Source organism: Asterias amurensis, chromosome 14, assembly GCF_032118995.1.
Source record: "Asterias amurensis chromosome 14, ASM3211899v1".
In the NCBI taxonomy this organism is placed as follows: Eukaryota; Metazoa; Echinodermata; class Asteroidea; order Forcipulatida; family Asteriidae; genus Asterias; species Asterias amurensis.
In genome coordinates, this window is record NC_092661.1 from 3,532,799 (window position 1) to 3,554,452 (window position 21,654).

Sequence of the window (21,654 nt, forward strand, 5' to 3'; positions counted from 1 at the left end):
TCAAATTCAGAATTCGGCCATTCAATTTAGTTTTGAGTCGAGTCAAATTCCTTTAGCACTATGTTCAATTTAGTGTAGCGTCATTCTTTTTCGAGACACACACGCCTCAAGAAGCGACTGCGAATTTGAATGCTGCTTTGATGAATTGTTAAATTGAATGATTATTTTGTTAAATCGAATGACGCAACATTACATTTGACTAATTATAAAACTAAATCGAATGACCCTTTTCAGTAACATTCGATTTCGCGCGAAATAGAATAGGTTGACGATTAAATTGGCTGCTCTTTTTCCGAAATTGGCAGATAAAACCTATATCAACAGCTCTCCATTGCTCGTCACCAAGTAAATTTGTAATGTAACAATTATTTTGATTAATTACCAATTCTGTCCAGTGCTTTTAAAAGCTAATTATTTACGATTTGTGATGCCAAGCATCATCGCTAAACATCCTCATCCCGGACGATCAACGATGCTGTTTGATGGCATCATCTAAGACACTAAATATATAAGCCAAGTGGTCATCGGCTCTCTATGTTATTTTCAACACAGACTTAAAGTTTCTTTGAAGAGTGGTTTACGATCGCATTACGTACACATTTTAATCAAATTTCGCTTTAGATAGAAATCTCAACATAACATCTTCCACAATCTAAAACCAATAAACTGCTCTACTAAAAAAAATAAAATTAAAAAAAAAAAGATGAAAGGGGGAATTATAAACTCAATATAATTGCCCAACGCGTAAGGAAACTGGTGAACAAATCAATGCAGGGATTAGAGAGGGTAAGACCAGTAGCTCTGGGTATTTCTTGCAGGTGGGGGATCTTAACAGAGCGGGAAACCAGTTTCAATTAAACGACTCAAATTGGATGACGGGGTTCTGGAATTACGCAGCACGTGGAGGGAAAATTAACTGCACTGGCTCGTGGCGAGAGGGCCACTCCATAGCGTGCTTCACTGCGGCCGTTTTAGGTTGATGCAACTGCTGTTTCATGTCGTGAACTTTTTACTGGGAGGAAAATTCACTTGCTTGACTTTGTAATTAACAATGACATGTCAATGACAAATGCATACTAGCAAAATTAACTTGAAATCAATTCAACTCAAATAAAACCCACATTTAAAATACATTAATAATAAGAATAACACATTGACGAAATGTTGTTAGGTTTGTTGTTTGAAAAAAAAAAATCAGAAATCAAACGATGTACATCCCTGGGGCACCAACGCACTGTGTGTGTAAGGAGGTCACACACACATATAATTAGGGTAATTAGCCACCCACTTATGTTCCAATATCTGATATACCAAGGGCAGAGTAAATCAGAGAATGAAACTAAATGATATGCATTATCCCAGGATAATAATAATAAACAACATTTATCTTGTTGCCTACATGGCTAGACTGGGTGTGTATGAATTTTGGTTTTTCAATCCTTGTCCTTTGTTTCTTGTGCGATAATTGAAAATGGCTTTGTAGCTTTTTACTTGATGATATTTGTGGTGCTTTTAAAACTTTTGCGAGCAATGCATTTTTTTTTTTAGAGTTCAAGTTTCTTATGTCTTATGTATTATGTCGTATAGTACCCAACACATCAACAAAGCGCCATCTTCAGGCACGTGGTATTATTGTGAATAGAAAATCTTCCCAGGTGAAATAAAGGAAGTACAAACTTTCCGATACCAGTCCAAACATAATTTTATTCAGCCAGTGGCAGTAGGTCTTTCTAGCACGTGGGTATGGGGCCATGTGGAAGATAAAACAAACTCGTAAACATTTTTGTCTGGAAGTTCACCCACACAGTCGTGACTTAGATGGTAATGCACTTGACATTATTTGTAATCACTGTTAGCATAAACAAACTTAAATGTTAACGAGCAATGGAGAGCTGTTGATAGAATAAAACAATGGCTCCCTCTGAAGTCACGTAGCTTTCGAGAAAGAAGCAATGTTCCACTAAAATACTTAAACTAGATTTCGAGACTTCAGAATTTAATTTTGAGGTCTCAAAATTAAGTATCTGAAAGCCGTAACTTCGTGTAACAAGGGTGTTTTTTCTTCTTTCATTATTATCTCGCAATTTAAACAGCCAATTGAATTCAAAATTTCACAGGTTTGTTATTGTGTGCGTATGTTGAGATACACCAAGTGAGAAGACTGGTCCCTGACAATTACCAAAGGTGTACAGTGTATATAAAATTAAGGACAAAAGTGTCACGACGGGGACTAAAACCCACATTCTGCTGGATCAAAAACACCAGAGCTTGACCGCTAGGCCACGACCCAATAACAATCAGTGGATCTCGCAATATTTTACCCTGATACTTCCATATTATTTGTTAAAATATTCCACTTAATTTCTTTCAATCATTTGAATTATTAAACATCTACTTTATTTTGTTGACAAGTCCAGAGTGCGCCCCTCATGAGCTACAAAATAAAATAAATGTCAGCTCGGGTCATTAGCTCGATTTATTTCCTCTGTCTTGGGGGGAGTGGTAGACGGATGTCTTCTGAGATACTGACCCATGATGGATTGTCTTAAAGACAAAAACGTGACTGTCTTGGCCTGGTCTCGATGAGGTCATTGGAAGGAACAGATGGCGAAAGGCGTCATCTTAAAGGCACTGGACACTATTGGTAATTACTCAAAAGTAATTGTTAGCCTTAAACTCATGCTTTTGGTTTCATTGTTTTAAAACTTGCTCCCTGTACCAGTTTTATTTTGGTTTTAGAGGGTTTTTATTTTCAAATTGCTGTCCCTTCCTCCTATTGCTACGGTGTTTTGCTTGTGTTTTAATGTTTTCTTTTGTGTGATTTTTAAATGTTTCAGTGCAACCTCCTTGTCATATTGTGTAATTATATTTGTACCGCTGGCAGGGGTCTGATTTTACACATCTTTTGACGACAGTTTTTTAATTATTGTGTATGTCTAAAAATTTATAATAAAAATAAATAAATATAGAGTTACTTGGTATGTGATAGTATAAAACATTGTGAGAAACGGCTCCCGCTGAAGTAAAGTATAGTTTTTGAGAAAGAAGTTATTTCTCAACAAAGTATTTTAAATCTGAGAAACACTTCACACGCAAACGGTCACAAAAAACACTTCACACGCAGGTTTTAAGCCTTCCTCATTAGGTGCAGGGTGTTTGTTCTTTCATAATGAAGATAATCTTCTTGCAATTTACTTCACTGACCAACTTGTACTGGTTATGTTATACTACATGTGCAGGTTTGTTATGTTGCCATTTAGCCTTCGAGAAAGACTCTGCTAGGGTCGAAACGTCAGGCCATTAAAAGCAATGAACACGTTTGGTAGTTGTCAAAGACCAGTCTTCTCACTCGGTGTATCCCATCATATGCATAAAATAACAAACCTGTGAACATGTGAGGTCAATTGGTCGTCGAAGTTGCGAGAAAAATAATTATGAAAAAGACACCATTGATGGACGAATTTGTGTGCTTTCAGAGAGGAATAAAAGACTTCTAGCTATAAAAGTATTGTATTATTTTAGGGAGAACTTAGCTCTTTCTCAAAATCTATGCTACTTCAGAGGGAGCCGAACTCCCAAATGCTCGTTACCAAGTCATTTTTTAAGTTAATATTTGTTTTGAGTAATTACCAAACGTGAACCTTCCCTTTCAATATGTTTTGCTTTTCTTTTACTGACAAGACTTGCCAAGTCGGTGAATATGACACTCACTGCCGAAATATTAAATTGAATAGAACCGTGAAGTTTGACTCCAATAAAAAAATTCACATTGGTGATGATAATATTGAGTAAAAATGGATCTCTTGTTAGCAATGATTACTGTGTTTTGTTTCAATTTAACTGTTTGTAAGCATTCATGCACATGAGTGAAGTTAGCTTCAACCTTCTGACAAAATGAAATCATCTAATTAAGGATTCAAGTCAGGTGTCACATTGGTCCGGATGCGCAAGTACACGCAAGGCTCGATCCCTTCTTGTTACACGCATAGCTCATTATATTCTTCTTGTCATTTCCGGGACACCGTATTATATATTAGCATGACTAATCAATGAAACATTCCGTAACGTGTTGATTTACATAATGTTAACCAATTAACCGATTAACTTGTTGAAATATTAATATTTTTATCAATCCTGTAATTGGCGCTTGCGCTGTTGGATGTTGTATAAAAAAAATTAAAAAAAAATAAAATAAAAGGGGGCATCGAACAAAGTGGGAAACACTGCTAAATTATATGATTTGTAAAGAAATTTCACAACGTGTAGTAGTTAATCTAAAATCAGTGGGGATGGAAACCGAGGTCAACTCAAACCTACTGTATAATTGAAAGTTTTTGTTTTACAGTGACTCCCCCCCCCCCCCCCCCCCCCTCCCCACCACCCACCACAACCCCAGCGCTCCTCTTGCGGGGTGCAAAGGGGGAAGGGTCTTGCTTTCATTTGCGATTTGAGTGCGTTATGGGTTGTGGGTTGGCAGGGCGGGGTTGAGGGTTATATTCCGAGGGTATGGAGGGGGGCAAAGGTTCCTTCAGTCTACCGGGGGAGGGGCAAAGGTTCCTTCAGTCTACCAGGGGAGGGGCAAAGGTTCCTTCAGTCTACTAGTGATATTGAGGTATTGGGGTCTTTTTTTTTTTTGCGGAGCAAGCGCCACATTGCAACCAGCTGGAGACCCGCCCCTAACAAACCAACCTGCTATTAGTGACGATGCGCAAACACAGCTAACTACAAAATCTTTAACCCATTGAAAGCACAGTCTACACCCCTCTGAAACATCTAGATCTTCCTGCCCAACCCCCCCCCCCCTCCACCTGCCCTGCCCCCATTTATGCCCAGTAGAGCGTGGCACATAAACCGAACCCTGGGAAGGACATTCGCCTATTGTAGTATAAACGAGGTTTTTATACTCAATATCCGTTGATTTTGCATTGAATGAACCACTATCCGCCTTCTGGAACGGATGTTTTTGTGCTGACGTGTTTGACAGGCTGTTCGCTTTTGTCACAACATGGCATTTCTCCCATGGACCATGGATGGACTATTTTAAACCAAGTTGTGCAAAGGTGTGCAAAATTAGGAACTCCATTGGAGGTAGTGGTAGTGATTTTGTTTGCCGGTAACACCATTTTGTGTGTCTGCTTGCCAGGTAGATCGTGTAGTTCTGAGACTTGTTTTGCTTTATATTCTACTACCGCGGAGTAGATATAATGAGTAGGGTAGATGGCCTTAGCTTTCGATCCAAACCGGACCTTCTTCTAGCGCGGAGTAGATATTTCGTGGCAGTAAAATATACTTGGTTTGGTGAACCATATGTCTACCTCCATGGGTGAACCGTGTATCTGTTTGCTGGGTAATCTTCTTTCTTTTTTTCTTTTTTTCTTTTGAGAATTTGTCTTTTTGGATTCGGAGTTCGGGAGACTCTTCGGATAACTTTCCGTATGGCGCCACCACTTTTTCACTCATTTTTACAAAAAGGGATATATTATTTTATTTCAAATGAAAAAGTGGTGGCGCCATACGGAAACTTTTCCGACTCTTCACAGTTCTGAAAAGAACTGTCCTGCTTTTTGTTATTACTACCAGGGCAGAAGGTAGACAGTCGGCAGGGACTAGCTTTGGTGTATCGGGAGAACTTCTAAAAGCACACAGCAATACGTGTATTGCAGATGTGTTGTTGTGTTGTAATTTGCTCTTTTTGATAGGGTCAAAATCTAAAGCAACTAATTTTGCTGTGTTGCATTTGTAACGTATATTTATGCATTTTAATTAGTTTGCATCAGCCGTTTTTTCTAGCTTTTCCAACTCGTCATTCACGCCAACGTGGATCCTGTTGAATTTAAAAGGGATAGTACACCAATACTTTGTAGAAACTTACCAACTCATTCATATGCTCTAGTTTTGAATAATAAACACACACAATAATGACAAATGTCATAAACTTACTACGATATTATAATTAATTGCGAAAATAACCCTCAAACTACCGTCAAATGGCGTCCAAAACGTTCTTGTTTGAATACAAGCAATCGGCAAAACCATTAGTGATTAAATATCTATGCTGCAAATGCTTTAATAATGACATTTGTAAATAACTTTAATTATGATATGATCCCCATCTAAAAATAAACATGTGCTGCTCTTGTTGTTGTAGATAGAATAAGTCATTGAATTTGAACCCTGACATGACAATGCGGGTATGTGCCTACATATGACATTCGGCAATTCACGTCACTTCCATTCCAAACATCACTCAAGGTTTCTCAATCAAAAATCAAATTAAGCTGAAATCAAGTAAAATCCATATTGGAGTTCATGTTCAACAGATGAAATGATGTGTTTTATAGCATTTCCCTCTTCACTATGTAGCCTACACGCAGATTGCCAGCAAGGTGTATGTAAAATGTGTATAGCGCCCTCTGTGTCTCAATCTAAACAGGTTGGGGTGCCCCACATGGGGTTTATCTCGTCGGGAATAATGACTACTAAAATATTTTGTTTCGTTCTGCTAATAAAATTAACTCGTCTTTGAAGCTGAGATTTTATACATATTTTCACTAAATATTCTTCCTCTGTTTGTGTGAATTTAGGTGAATATGCTTGTCCACCTAGAGATTGAAATAGGGGAGAGAAGATGGTGTTTGTTTTGTTTTGGTTGTGGCCATTCGCTTGGTTCACGCACATGTCGTGTGTCACCGCAAAGCTAGCCAATGCGGTTTTTTTTTTCTAGGAGGAGGATGCATTAACATAATTCCACGTTGAGGTCGTGGGAGCCACTTAGTGTTAGCCAATGAGTAGCTCCATTCATCTGATTGTGCGTTGAGTCCGTGCAGTCAGCCATGTCAGTCACGTCCGTCCCCCGCCAATCAGATCAACCGTCACGCCCCACTGGGCCCCCCTAGCCGTACACACAGAAACAGAGCTGCGCTACGACAGTACATCAGTGTGCATTGAATACTTTGCCAGGCCAGTACAAGGGCATGTGTATGTGTAGTAAGTAGTCGTACACACACGCGGTTCGGGGATTTTTTCCTCAGTTGTTTTGCAAGTCAGATCAGACACGGGTTCGTCAACATGTCTATGGCAATACCCTCCTCCACCACACCATACCATCTCCACCAGGCAAACAGTTACAGCGACGCCGAAGCTCCAGTCGGCATCACAGTGCCATCGTCCTCTCCTAGCATGCAATCTGGCCAGGTGAACGTCATGTATCAGAAACTAGGCAATGATTTCCTTCAACACATCCAGCAGCCGAGTAACAACGGGCTACCGCTTGGGCATCCCGGGGCCCAATGGGTCGGGTTGTCGGCCCCGCACGCCGACGCCAGCCAGATGTGGCAGGCGGCCGTACCGGCCCAGCTCATGGGCCAAGACATTAAACCCAACCTTGTCGGGCAGACCCGTGAGGAAATTCAGAACTTGCACCACAGAGTGAGCCATGGACAGCCACCCTCCTCATGGAACTCCCCGTCGAACACACACATGGCCATGCCAATGAGTATGAGCATGCCGATGACAACGTCCAATTCACCGGGGCATCATTTGGGACATTCGCCTCACTATACCTCGTACGGTGCCGCGATGGGTATGAATGGGATGGTCAGCAGTGCTCAACAACTCTGCCAGTCGGGCATCCCACGGACACATAACTCGAACGGGTCGCCACTCGGCCACGAAATGTCACACAACGGCCCACCGAGCAACGAGCCCGTGGAGGACTGCGACGCGCCGACATCGGACGACTTGGAGCAGTTCGCTAAGCAGTTCAAACAACGCCGGATCAAGCTTGGCTACACCCAAGCCGATGTTGGACTGGCGCTGGGTACTCTTTACGGTAATGTTTTCAGCCAGACCACCATATGCCGATTTGAGGCACTCCAGCTAAGCTTCAAGAATATGTGTAAGTTGAAACCATTACTCGCTAAATGGCTGGAGGAGGCCGACTCAACATCCGGGTCGCCGACTTGCTTAGACAAAATAGCAGCACAGGGCAGGAAAAGAAAGAAGAGGACCAGCATTGAGGTAACTGTCAAAGGAGCCCTTGAAAACGCATTCTTGAAACAACCCAAACCAGCCGCTCAGGAGATCTCTGGACTTGCCGATAGCTTACAACTCGAGAAGGAGGTGGTGAGAGTGTGGTTTTGCAACAGACGACAGAAGGAGAAGAGAATGACCCCGCCCAACAACCAGGGTAGCATCTCAGGTGGCGAGTCCGGTGGTGAGTCTGATAGCTTAGTGTCGTCCCATGGTATGTCCCTTCACCAACCCGTCATCACCACACTGTCGTCCCATATGCAGGGTTCAGCGAGTTCCCCTGTTCACATCGGGGCTTCGTCCGTGTCACCCCCGCCGAACCATGTCACCTCGGGGATGGGACAGCATGGACATTGACTAGGCGACCCCAAGCTCGTATACTACACCACCATCCCACCCCGCAACTTGTAGGTGAGGGACTTTGTGCATTATAGCCCCCCAATTTTTACCTCAGGACTTTTTCAAAAACCTATTTTAAAAAATTCCTGTTTTAAACAGTCGAGTAGTATAGTCACTGTGCAGGCATTACTACCCCGTCGTGGCGAGTGCATTTTGGCCATTTATTTATTACCCACAACTAGTACAAAGCACACACAAAAGGCCACACACCAATTTAAACTTAGTACTCCTGCCACAGGGCTGTACTTTATTAGAAACCACTCGAGACACAAGTGCTGAATTTTATTTAAGAAACTTATCTTGTCTTTTTAAAATGCAAACAATTCACTTTTTGGTTGGTGCCTCTTGTAGCGAAAAAGATTTGTTTTGGTTTAAAACAAAAGTTGTTGTGTGGTTCTATAAAGTACACATATATGTGGCCAGTTTTACATCACTGTAAATAATCAAACAATCATTCTGCAGATTTATTTTATCCAAGATGTTCATGAATTACCTGTATAAAAAACACCTTTTCAAGAGTTTACATCTTTTTGCTCTGAAGTATTACACTATTTATTGTGGTCATATGCAGCATATTCTGTGTTATAAAAACGAAACATCGTTTCAAAATCTTTAACCAAAATTCCACCTTTTCATAACTGTTATGACTGCACATATAAATGAATCTTCACACAAATGTGCTGCTAATTTCTGCGTTTGTGTGAAGACTCACAACTCATTGTATAAACAAAAGACAGAACGAAACTTCTTTGTGACTTTTAGAACAAAAACTTTGCACTGGCGATAAGCAGGGTATATTTATTATGTAAATTTCAATCTGTCAGTGCTGAATTTATGGTAAGGGACTTGTATGTATATGTGGTTACGTATTGAAAGTTCTTATGAGAAAAAAATTGTAATTGTGTATATAAGCTGAGGACTAAGTGGACGTTTAATTTTCACAGTTATAGTGCTTCTTTTTATTTATCAAAAAAACTAAAAAACTATTTTAATTTGGACAAGTTTTCAAAGTTTTTTATAATATCAATTCATGATTATCAATCATTATGATTACGGTATATTGGTACAATTCTACATTCCCACCAAACTTTACAAACTGAAAATGTGAATGGTCCCACCTTTTTAAATAATTATGGTTATGTTTTAAGTTCACTTTTATGTTATGTTATTTATTTTACTGTGCTCTCTGATATAAAAAACAACAACATCATATTATATTATTAGCCAAAATGTTATTTAAAAACAATATTTAGGGAATATAACCGAAGACGTGTTGGTTCACAAAGCCACGCGTATTGTCACATTGTGGGTAATTGACAACAATCATATTAAACACCCGAGTAAACAAAACACAAAGAGCTAATTTATCGAACTTTATTTTGTCAATTTGTATCTAACAATACTATACCCACCTCCAAATTTACACACACACAAATAGAAAAGAAGACAAAATCTGAGAGCTTCGCTCTACGTCTCTCCTCTCCAATTGTAAGAAATTTCTTTGGCATTGGGGAAAGAGTTTTTTAACGTGGGCACTTAACTCAATTTGCTGTACTGAAATCAAATCGGAAAAAGGATAATAAAATTTCAACCATGGAACACAAACAAGCTCGTTAGCCTTGTGTATAACAGGCATTCATAGGCTGTGTGTGTCTACCGTGCTAGGTTTTTTTCTCTTCTTTTCTATATATACGTCCGTACAAAAGCCGAGAACATGCCAGAGGCGTTGTTTAGCATGAGATTTCTAACTACGATTAGCTGGGTCAAGAGCATGCTGCGCCGTGCGCTGCTGCAGACATCCCAGGATCGCAACTCCGATTTTTTTGTTTTTGAAGGAGGAAAAGATATATAAGTCAGGTGTATTATTATTTCACTGTGTTAGAGAAAGGCTTCCGTGTAAGGTTAGATTCTCTGTGGGAAAGTCCTGCCATGGCACTATTGCAACAGTATTCACTTGAACAAAGAGCAAGCGACCCGCGTTGTACTATGGTAATTTGATTAGTAAAGATCCACTCCGAGAAACTTCATTTTCGTTTGCTGCTCTGTGTGGAAAGCTGGGCTGGGATTCCCTCCTCCTTCCAACGGTGGCTAGTTAGTGACCCAGCTCAGGCGTAATATACAACGGCCAAATTCGTTTCTAAATTTTTAAATTGTGTCTGTGTTGGGGGGGGGGGGGGTCGGTTTAGAAAATGTTACTTTCTGGTGTTTGTAATAAATTCACATCTTCAATCATTCAGGTCTTTAACAATTTGTAGTGCTTTTACCAATTTTAAATGTTGTTTTTGTTTTTTACATGAAATTCACGATGGTATCGTTTTATTCTTTAAGTCTATGTTTTAAGGATCTCTTATCAAAATTAAACACATCTCACATCTTGCGTACTTACGTCCATGGAGTTGTGTGAACTATGAATAGAATTTCCGAAAGTTAAATTCAGATTTAAAAGTTGGTGAAACATGCCTACTATTGACCTAGAATTTCCGCTCAGTTGTAACAAATCTATAAGAAAATAAAAAATGATTTTGTGCTCATAAATTGTTAATGAGTTACAATGTATCATCCATAACTTTATGGCTGATTTAAGAAAATATATTGTATACATTTGACGGGAAAATAAACAAGGTTCATATAACACAGTGTGTCTGTACAATTTTTACAAAATACAGTTTTCATTTCGGCACGGCTGAACTATTTTCAATCAGGTTTAGTACCTACATAAGCAGCTTATCCTTGTAAAATTAAATTTACAAACGCCAAAGTGACTTTTGTGTTTTGTCTCGGGTCTGAATTTTGCCAGGATTTGTAATATAATTTCTCGGCGTAACCGTTTAAATTATTTAATATTTTATTCGAGTTTTAATGTTTTATTTTGATTGTTTAACTGAAGCTCATGAGAACAGGCAGTAAGAGTTTCCCCAAAGAAAAACACTTTCCATTGCAACCATTTTGTCTTTCTTAATAATCGGCTTTGTGATCCATTGGCTTTTAATCTTAAACTGTGGACAGTAATGGTTATTTCCTTACACACATACTGTGCGTTCTTTATGTTCATTCAAGTATTAGGGGTCCATTATATATTTTTGCTTTTACAAACCTGCCAATCCTTTCGTCTTTCTCATGAAAGTTGACTTTGTCGCGTAGTCTTTCTAAGCCTTCAAATCTTAAAATTGTAACACAATTTGTGTTGTGCTTAAATTGATGACGGAGGACCCGTTCATTCGTGAAATAGCTGACAAATTCGCTTGTGTTTTGCTCTCGAATGAACATTTGTATTACTTAAATTTTAAAATGAGTTTGCCACTCTGACTTGGTTTTTTCCCCTGAAATTTCACGCAGCAAATCTCGAAACAATTCCTTAAAAATATTCTGTTTTCAAACTTTTTTTTTGTCAATGTGTGTACTTTTTGTAGAGTATGATCTCTCTTAAGTTGTGTCCTTCCATTTGATGCACTTTCTTTGAGAACAATTTCAGCTCAAAGTCAATATCCTTTTTTATCTGATGAAAGCTTCAAAAGAAAATGTTAAGAAAGAATGTAAGATTTTCTTTCTTGGTTCTATAAGTGCAAACCAACACCCATCTCTTGCAAGTATCAACACACCCTATTAAGGAAATTGTCTTTTATGAATGACGGGATTATTCATAATAAGATATCATATTGAATTAGTTGATTTAAAATCTAATTTAATATAAATGCTTTGTATTCACGAGCGTCCGGAGCTATTCATACCCTGGAATCCTATCGCTTGGAACTAAGTGCTAACGAGACACTCTGCACAGAAGTACACATTTTCTTACATTCGGGAGGCTAGCTGCCATGTGAAACTTCCTCTTTTCAGCTGATTTCCTCTTTTTAGGGTTTGATTTTCTTATTTTTTTCCTTCAATATCTGTGTACAAAATCATAATAATATTATCTTTTCCTTTTTTTGCCCGTTTGTTTTTCATGGATAGTTACTCTTATACCTGCATTACAGAAGATACACGTTTATGACTTGCGGAAGGGGATTATATAACTGACGTGTTCGAAGATGATGTTTAACAAAACATGTCAAATAAACGTTTAAGGATTTGTGGAATATGAGGTACATGAAGATTTTTATTTTTTAGTTGTCACGAGAGATTCTCTGTAGCAGTACATATTTACGACTTGCGGAATGCGATTACATATTGACGCTTACGAAGATGATGATTAGACAAACGTATAAAAATATAAATTTTTGGGATTGTGAAATATGAGGTAAAATCAGATTTATTTTTCACTGTACAGTTTTCTTTTTCAAGATTTCGACCATATTGATTGCGCTTTGATTATTTGCAAAACGATTCCGTTTTCAATGGTTTTGATTTTTAAAAGTGCATTTCATTTCGTGAATGAAAAACAATATTGACTTAGAGTTTTAAAATGCAATGTAAAACAAACCAGTCTTTAGGCTGCGACAAGCAGATGTTTTTAATAATAAACCACTAATAATAATAACAATTTGTCTCGTTAACTCACAGCACGCTTTGATATTTGTGAGAGATACTACAATATACGAAGTCGTTAGATTCTACGATGATAAAAATAGTTCAAACTTTTTGGATGGGTTGTGGGAAAAGCCAACCACCACAGATGGTAGGGTTTAAGTTACTAAAAAAAAAACAAGTGAAACCATGGAGCTATTGTTCCATGTGAAACCGATTCATGAAATCTGAAAATACAAATGAATCTCAACCCACCTCATAATCCACGTTACAGTGCGAAACTCACAATCTATATTTCGTGAATGCTGCGTTTTGTGAAAATTTCCGATTTCTGATTGGAAGTTTGGTGGGGAAAAGGCAACAGAACCACAGATGTTTGGCAAATTATTTGAAAGATAATTATCAGATTTATTTCCCATCATGTGTGAATGAATGAAAGTTTGTAATTGAAAGTTTAAGTTCACATTGGTCATTATTTCACGAATTTGCTTCTTGGATGTGGTGGACTGAAGTTGTTTTTGGGGGGATAAAATTGTCATGAGTGACATTTTGAGGGTTCTGCATGGGTTTTGTATCTTGAAATTCAACAATAACCACAGCTGTTGGGTTTGGGGCAGCCTCCCCAGCAGAAATCGCCGACACCTCGGCAACTAAACACACCGAAAAATAGCGTCTTTTGCCCCTCTACCACTGTGCACTATTCGTGTAAAAGGTTTCCCGATACTGTTGAGCGGTCACACACAACCAATGGCCCGTCTGTAGGTCAAAAGAATGGGGTTATTAGCTTGAAGAGTGTGCCATCTCACCAACAAAAGAAAACACAGCCGTTCGGGAGCAGCCAAGGTGGCCGACGTCCTAACATGGTCCTAACTACTAAAATTCCCAGTCAATAAGTTTTGACGTGTTAGTCAAGGGGGTTTTGATGAGAGAGGCAGCAGAGAAAAGAAAAGGCATGAAATCCGCTCGTCTAACAACAGCACGGTGGAGTGAAGATTGCCTGCCTGTGTGTCGTGGCCGACCGTCGTGACACCTGGATGGCTGTGCTCACCGCGATCGGCAGATGTTCGACCCCGGCACAGCGCGACTGTAGCACGGGTACGCTCGCTGCTTTTTTTTACGGCCAAGACAAAAAACGAGCACATTGTAGTTGTCACGTTTCATGTAGCAGACCATCGAAAACGCTTTTCAGCCCAAACAGGAATCGGGATTCTTGAAGGGGGTGGAACAAAATAGAAGGGGATGTTTTACAAAGGTTTCTTACTCTGGAAAACAACACCATATACCCTCGTGCTTGTTGTATGGGTCCAGCTATGAACACACAACCCCCCCCCCCTTGTGTTGACTAACTGAAACTTTGTTGAGAAGATTGTCCGGGGAAAGCATTGGAGTCGACACGTAGCACAGGAGTTGTGTTTTGGTGTGACTTTTCCACATGTGGAAATCAATTACTGATTTTTGTTTTCTTTTGCTGAAGGGGTTAGGATATACTCGACAGGTCTTGAGCAAACAGGTGGAAGCTGTGTAGCAAATATCTTGCAATTGGTGTAGTTGGGTTATTCATCTGTGGATATTCACAAATTTACTGAAACACAAATGTCCAGAGACCCCTTTTTTAGAGAGATTTTGTTGTATTTTGTTGTCACTTATTCTTTGACTAAACCCATGTCAAACCTTGTAATGGCATTGTTCAAATTACAGGCATGCTTCTGTGTATGAATGCATGCACATGTGTTGCTCAACATGTAGCCTACATTGGGCATTGTTTACTCTCAACGAAATGCTGTACAAAACACAATTAATGTATAATAAATAAATAAATTAACAAATCAATGAATAGAACCATACAACTGTAATACTGAGCTGTATAATTTTATTTAAAGGTAAATAAGAATTAAATTGATTTTTAAAGCACACCTACAATCAGAGTAAGACCCGAATCTACAAAATCCTGTCTCTCTTTTCTGAATTGCACTTGCTAGAAAAATACTATTAACAAATAATATTAATAAATAAGGAAAAAGTTAATCAATAGAAACACAGCTGTAACACTGCGCCGTATAGTTTATTAATGGGTTACAACATCTACACTTTTAGCCGAAGGTTTAAATAAAAAGGTCTGGTCTCTCAATTCTGGTCAATAGTGTGTGCTGGTAGTATAAAGAGGACACGACCTCATGTCAATAATGCGATCAGGGTCCAATTTCACAGAGCTGCTAAGCACAAAACTTTGCTTAGCACAACATTTTTGCCTGGATAAAAACAGGATTACTAACCAAATTTCCACGAGATTGTCAGGAATAAGCAAACAACAGATGAATACCCGTAACAAGCAACATGCATCAAATGGAAATTTGGTTGGTAATCCTGTTTTTATCAAGGAAGAAATTTCATGCTAAGCAAATGTGTTTGCTTAGCAGCTTTATGAAATTGGGCCTAGGTGTGTGTCGTAATCACTAGGACCCAGTTTCATAAAGCTGTTAGGCAGAAATACTGCTTGATGAATTTCTTTTCTCAGCAAAATAATGAGTTGGACAACACCAGTCACAGTGTAAACGTAATATAATTTTGGCTATATGTTTCTGTTAAGCAATACTGTGCTTAATAAGTTGTTGTGCTTCCTGCTTTTTGAAATTGGGCCCAGAGTTAATGCAACCTGAGCAAAACAAAAAGGACTCTATGCATGTGATAACTTTGGAATTTCAAAGGAAATTTCAATAATCTAAGGTTTGGAAATAGTTATGTTTCATAAAAACAGACAATCTGAGCTCTCACTTTGTTATTTCAAAAAGAGAGTTTAAGAATCTTAGTATGTGAAAACAGTTATGCTTTGTAAAAGCACATTTTAAGAGCAGAGTCTTGTTAACAAAAAGTAAACTGGCTCTTGAATGTGGGAGGGGTGGCAGTGTTACAGGTATGTTTTGATTGTTGCTCTAACGCGAAGAATGTTCCACAAAAAACACAGCTAGCGATATCAGCCAACGCAATGTCCCGGCCGTGGTGTTTTCTTAACTCGTCCTACCTCACTTCAACAGTACGGGTTATAAGACAACGTGCATTAACTCCGTCCCTCTATGATGATATAGCACACTCAGAACGACATCAGTTAGGAAATACTCAATTCGGCCCCTTTCGTGTTAAAGGTACCGGACACTATTGGTAACTACTCAAAATAACTGTTAAACATAAACACCAACTTAGTAACGAGCGGTGGAGAGCTGTTGATAGAATAAAACATTGTGAAAAACGGCTCCCTCTAAAAAGAATCTTATTTTTTCGTAACAGGGAAAAACAATATTCCTTCAGGTATGAGCTGTTCTTGTGATTTGTTTCTTGAAGAGAACCGAAACGATTGTACGGTTTCCAAGAACCAGTGGGATATCCTTGGGATATTTCTTGAAAACTGTAGGGATTTAAATGAATATACTTTGCCAATAACGCATTATGTAACACCCCTTTTTTTTTCTTGATAACTATTCAGGACTTTGTGAGCTCTTCCAAAAAATCAACGACGGACCATCCCTTTTTGATATGTTTCTTTATAACTAGAGGATGGGAAATTATGTTCTTTTACAATAACCAATGAATATACCTTCCCGTGTTGTTGTTGTTGTTGTTGTTGTTGTTGTTGTTGTTTTTTATTTGTTTTTTTTATAACTAAAATAGTTGAATTAATTTACTCCTCCAAAGCCATTAGAACAGCCATTAGCCCAACAATGGAAGATCAAGTATCGGTGATCACATGAGTGAACGCAAATCACAAATGAAAGGGACACATTTCATCTACAGTCATTAGCACTCACTACAATCAAAGGGGTTGTATACGCTTGGTAATGGAATCCTCCGTTGATTTCAATCATGTATATTTGTTCATAGACTACTTACCTGTTCAATTTTGATTTCAAAGGGTGGTATCATTTTTGAGATATTGCCGAAGATTTTTTAGCGGTGACAACCAATGAAGAACAATCTAATACTAGAATAGACACAATATGAGAAACATTTCTGTCAGTAACGCTTCTCAGATCCCAAATTGCTGGGGATGAAAGGTTATTTCTTGTCCATATACCGCAGCACTTTGGAATGAATGTTTCCTAAAATGCCTTATACTGCTTTTACTGCTGTACTCCTTTTACCAAGTAAGTTTGGTTCGACAGTTCCCTAAGAACAAACTCTAGATACACACACATGGTGCTACCGCAAACCAAACATATATTGATACACCTCACCATGAAATGCCTCAAATCCTATATCCAGTTTGGTTTGTATTGTCATTAATTTTCAGAGTAATTTCTAATTATACAGACCCTTTAATAATTACATGTACATGTTCAACCTTCTGCTATGTGCCGACATCACCCCCCGGTTTTCAGTCACTGACGAGGTTTTTTGTTTTGTTTCTTGGCAAAGAAATACGGATGTATTTTTGCAGAAAATTTGACCCAAAAATGTAGACTTCCTGTAGTGTAATGCTGAGTGCGGTGAACAACACCCTCTAAAACATTGCGCTGTGGTAAGATTTCTTGCCATGAGACATTGTTAGTCATCGGACCTGCGAAACAGAATCATCAACAGAACAGGGAAATAATAAATGTCCTCTCTTTCTTTTCCATGGACAAGTCCAGAAGAAATAGAGAGAGGAGCTTGTTGAAATTAATCCACTGTAGGACCGACGGAGGCACGTGACTCCCGCCATCTTTGCTTGTTTTTGCCGCGGTGTGTAAACAGGGGAAAGTGCGGTCTCAGAGATTGCTGTGTGTGATATGGCTTGGGGTGGAGGCTACGGGTGATGACGTCATCGCACGGAATCTCCCCAACAACGTGTTTAACATCTCGAAAAAGAGAGCGGGTTTTCCGTGACCTTTAGCAAAGCACATTCTTCATGCATCAAATTTCAGATTTATTTTCCTTTCGTTTTTAAAGGTACTAGACAATATTTGTAATTGCTCAAAATAATTGTTAGCATAAAAACATACCTTGTAACAAAGCAATGGAGAGCTGTTGATAGTATAAAAAATATATACAAAAAAACTTTGTGAGAAACGGTTCCCTCTGAACATGGAGGAAGTTTTTCCATGCTGTGAAGTAACGTGATTTTTGAGAAAGAGGTATTTTCTCACTCAAATAATAAAAAAAACTTCAATTGAAGTCTTATAATATGCATCTGAAAGGTGTTTTTTTCTTCAATATTCTCTTCCAACTTCGATGACCAATTGAGTCAACATTTCCACAGGTTTGTTAATGTAAATGCATTGTTTTGGGACGTATAAAATAAGAAGACTGGTCTTTGACAATTACCAAAGGTGTCCATCGCCTTTAATGATTGCTGATAACTTTTATATTGTTTTGAAGGAAATGGCCCAATCGATGTGTCGACGTATCCCGAAAGGGGTAGTATGAATGCAGGGACCGATCGGGGACCCGATTGATGACCTCGTTCGGGGTAGAGGAATTCACACAACTCATAAAAGGTGCAAATCAGTGCCTTTTAAGAGAAAAGCATTTCTGTGACTCACGGTATAATCTGTTTACTAAAGAGGCAAGGGACGTTGAAGGTCAACAAGCATAAAGTGTGCACTCTCTCTCGTGTACCACGGAGGAAGATGATGGAGGTAGATGGAGAAAGAGTTTCTTCCTCCATGCTTTTACCCAAGTGTATAATGGTCATACCTGCATGTACTTAAAGGCACTTGACACTATTGGTAATTACTAATAAAATAAATATTAGCATGAAAACTTGTCTTGGTAACGAGCAATGGAGAGCTGTTGATAGTATAACACATTGTGGGAAACGGCTCCCTCTGAAGTAACGTAGTTTTTGAGAAAGAAGTCATTTCTTGCTAGAATATTATTGTAGTTAAAAACTCGAGACCTCAGCTGAGGTCTCGAATTCTAGTGTCTGAAAGCACACAACTTCATGTGACAGTGGTGTTTTTGCTTCCATTATGCTCTCACAAGCTTAGCTGAGAATAATATTGTCTAGAAATTGTCAAAAAATGAACAATGATCCTTGTTCGCACCTTGTGAGGTTTCGTCACGATAACTTTAACGCAAATATCATAATGAGTTTTATTGTGTCCATTGCAACAGCGTATCTTGACACCCAAATATTATGTATAAATATGTTTTGAATGAGGCAACGAAAAGAGCTGCTGAACGATTGTTGGCCAACCATTATACAATTATGTTATCCAACTTATAATCCACGGCTACAAAAGCCCAAAGAACGCCTACTAGACATTAAGCCACTGTGTGACATGCCTTTTTATTTCAATCACAAAAACACCCAACAAAAAAAACATCAGTTTTGAAAATAATAAAAAATAGTGCAAACAAATAGTGCGGTGTCCTGTATGAACCAAATTCAAAGACTTTAACACACACACACATTACATACAAAAAGAGGCAAGGTCACTCAGTCATCAAGCGAAACTCATTTTGGGGTTTTGTTCCTACCCCCCCCCCCCTTTTCTTTCTCTCTTTGATTGATCACGGAGGCCACTCGTCTCTGTTCTCCACACCAAGGCACGCGAACGGTAGCCGGCCCGAGTCGATAACGTTCACGCGTTGCTGGCCCCCCTCCATGGGTCTAGGTTTAGTGGGGGAAGCCATGCAAACCGGCCCCACAAAAGACCCGGGCAGCTGCGCGCTAAACTGCGTTGGTTACTTTTTTTTTCTTCTTCGGTCTTTTTATTGTCATGCGCCGGGGCTTTGTTCGCCTCTCGCCCACACACCAACCAAAAGCTTCCACCATCATCACCCTTGTATACTCCTAGGCGCTAGCTAAACGCGTTTCACACAACACCATCACCTATAGCTTCGGTGCTGACTTCAAAATCTTATTATCCAAGCCTATTGACTTGTAGTCAATTTAAAAGTAGCGTACACTGTAATTTCTGCTAGGCCAGACTCAACCCGTGTGTTTTATTCACTGTACATTATTCCCCTCATTTCCCGCGAGAGATTCTGTTTTTCCTCTCCGGATCGCATTTTTTGTCTGCAGCCGGCCTATAAAAATTACCATCCTCAAAAAAATTCATGATTTTTTTTTGAAGGATTCCCAATTTTGCATGGAAAAAAAAAATTACCAAACATCTTTTTACACACTGAATACCAATATTGATTTGAAAGTTATGATTGTTGAGTTTTAGCATCTGGTTAGTTTGCTCTGCTATACAAAGGACATCGTTTGCTGGATTGAGAGGGACAAAACAAAAACACTTCTCCAGAAGACGATCAGAGCATACTGATCGAAACGTCGAGTTGAAACCAACGGTTCTTTTCAGAGCCACCTCAACTCATTAGAGATTATTTACAAGGTGTTATATCGCAAACCTGTACTATATAAAAACATATTCCCCATCGAAAAGCACAACAACATTGGACATTTTGATGTACCAAAAATAAAATAAAAATGTCCTCCGAATCGTGAACACAAGCTGCACGGCTGTGTTATCTCCGTCTCTGCGATTGCGTGTTGACATTGTGTACGCAAATATTGACCCACTGCGCACTGCAGCCAGCGTCCCCGGAGTCAAGAAAACGTATCCACAGGAAAAAAAAAAACACCAAAAGAAATAAAAAGGCAATTTAACACACAATGATAACCAGTACAATGAAAATATAATCATATTGTATATGTATGATTATTTAATCAGGTTTGATTGGTTTTTAAGTAACAAAGTGAACCCCGATTTTGGGGTAGGGTTAAAGGCAGTGGACTCTATTGGTCATTACTCAAAATAATTTTTAGCATAAAAATAACTTGGTAACAAGCAATGTAGAGCTGTTGATAGTATAACACATTTTGAGAAACGGCTCCCTCTGAAGTAACGTAGTTTTCGAGAAGGAAGTAATTTTTCACGAATTTGATTTCGAGACATCAGATTTAGAATTTGGGGTCCCGAAATCGAGCATCTGAAAGCACACAACTTCGTGTACTGTGGTAAGTGTGTTTTTCTTCCACTATTTTCTCGCATCTTCGCTACCAATTGAGTTCAAATTTTCGTCATATGCTTGATATTTTGTGCATATGTTGAGAAACACCATGTGAGAAGACTGGTCTTGGACAATAACCAAAGGTAATTACAAAATTACCAAAGGTGTCTAGTGTCTTTAAACAAGAATGCATCTGCATGTAGTTTCTGGCACAAGTAGTTGAAGCTTCGGGGCCCTTAAGAGGTCCTGCTCTGCATGGGTTGCAAACAAAAAGACTTTAGTATTTCCAAAATGAATGACTGCATAAATGCTCGGGTACTGCAATTTGAATGACATCATTACTTGAATAATTATTTAAATGTTTAAAAATGATGTTTAAAGTGATAAATGTATGTACATTATATAGTATTTATTAAATTGCAAACTTTGTAGCAAGTGAGCCCATGTGCTACAAATACATTGTTTTAATAAACCAGAAACCGTGCATGTAAGCTTCGTGTTTGAAAGGGCAAGGGCACCGAGGCATTTTCTCCTCGGTAAAGGGCACCCTATGAGGAAATTGTCAATTTATACTGGAGCATTTCAAGGGCACCAAGGCAATGACTAGGGAGCATTGAGGCAATTGCCTTCGTTGCCTCCGTGAAATATCAGGCCTGAAAATAATACAAATTAAGATTAATAGATAATGAATTAGGGTACATTAGCAAGACTACTAGCCATGGAAGTTTCTGGAAAAATTACTCTCTTGGTTTCACTAGCGACCGCTTTAAAGCATTTACATTTATGCGGATGGAACGTCAAGACGTGTATGTCCCGTCTGATGTA

At 38.8% G+C, this 21,654-nt stretch overlaps 1 protein-coding gene across 1 annotated transcript; it reads left to right on the forward strand.

Moving 5' to 3' along the window:
* The first annotated feature begins 6,755 nt into the window (after nucleotides 1-6,755).
* On the forward strand, nucleotides 6,756-11,144 carry LOC139946770 (POU domain, class 3, transcription factor 4-B-like). The gene has a single exon (XM_071944453.1). It carries the CDS (start codon nucleotides 7,069-7,071, stop codon nucleotides 8,386-8,388), a length of 1,320 nt encoding a protein of 439 aa, XP_071800554.1. The 5' UTR covers nucleotides 6,756-7,068; the 3' UTR covers nucleotides 8,389-11,144.
* Nucleotides 11,145-21,654: the final 10,510 nt, after the last annotated feature.

Bases quoted from the DNA above. Each gene is read 5' to 3' on its own strand.
- LOC139946770 (XM_071944453.1), top strand. From the start codon at position 7,069: ATGTCTATGGCAATACCCTCCTCCACCACACCATACCATCTCCACCAG.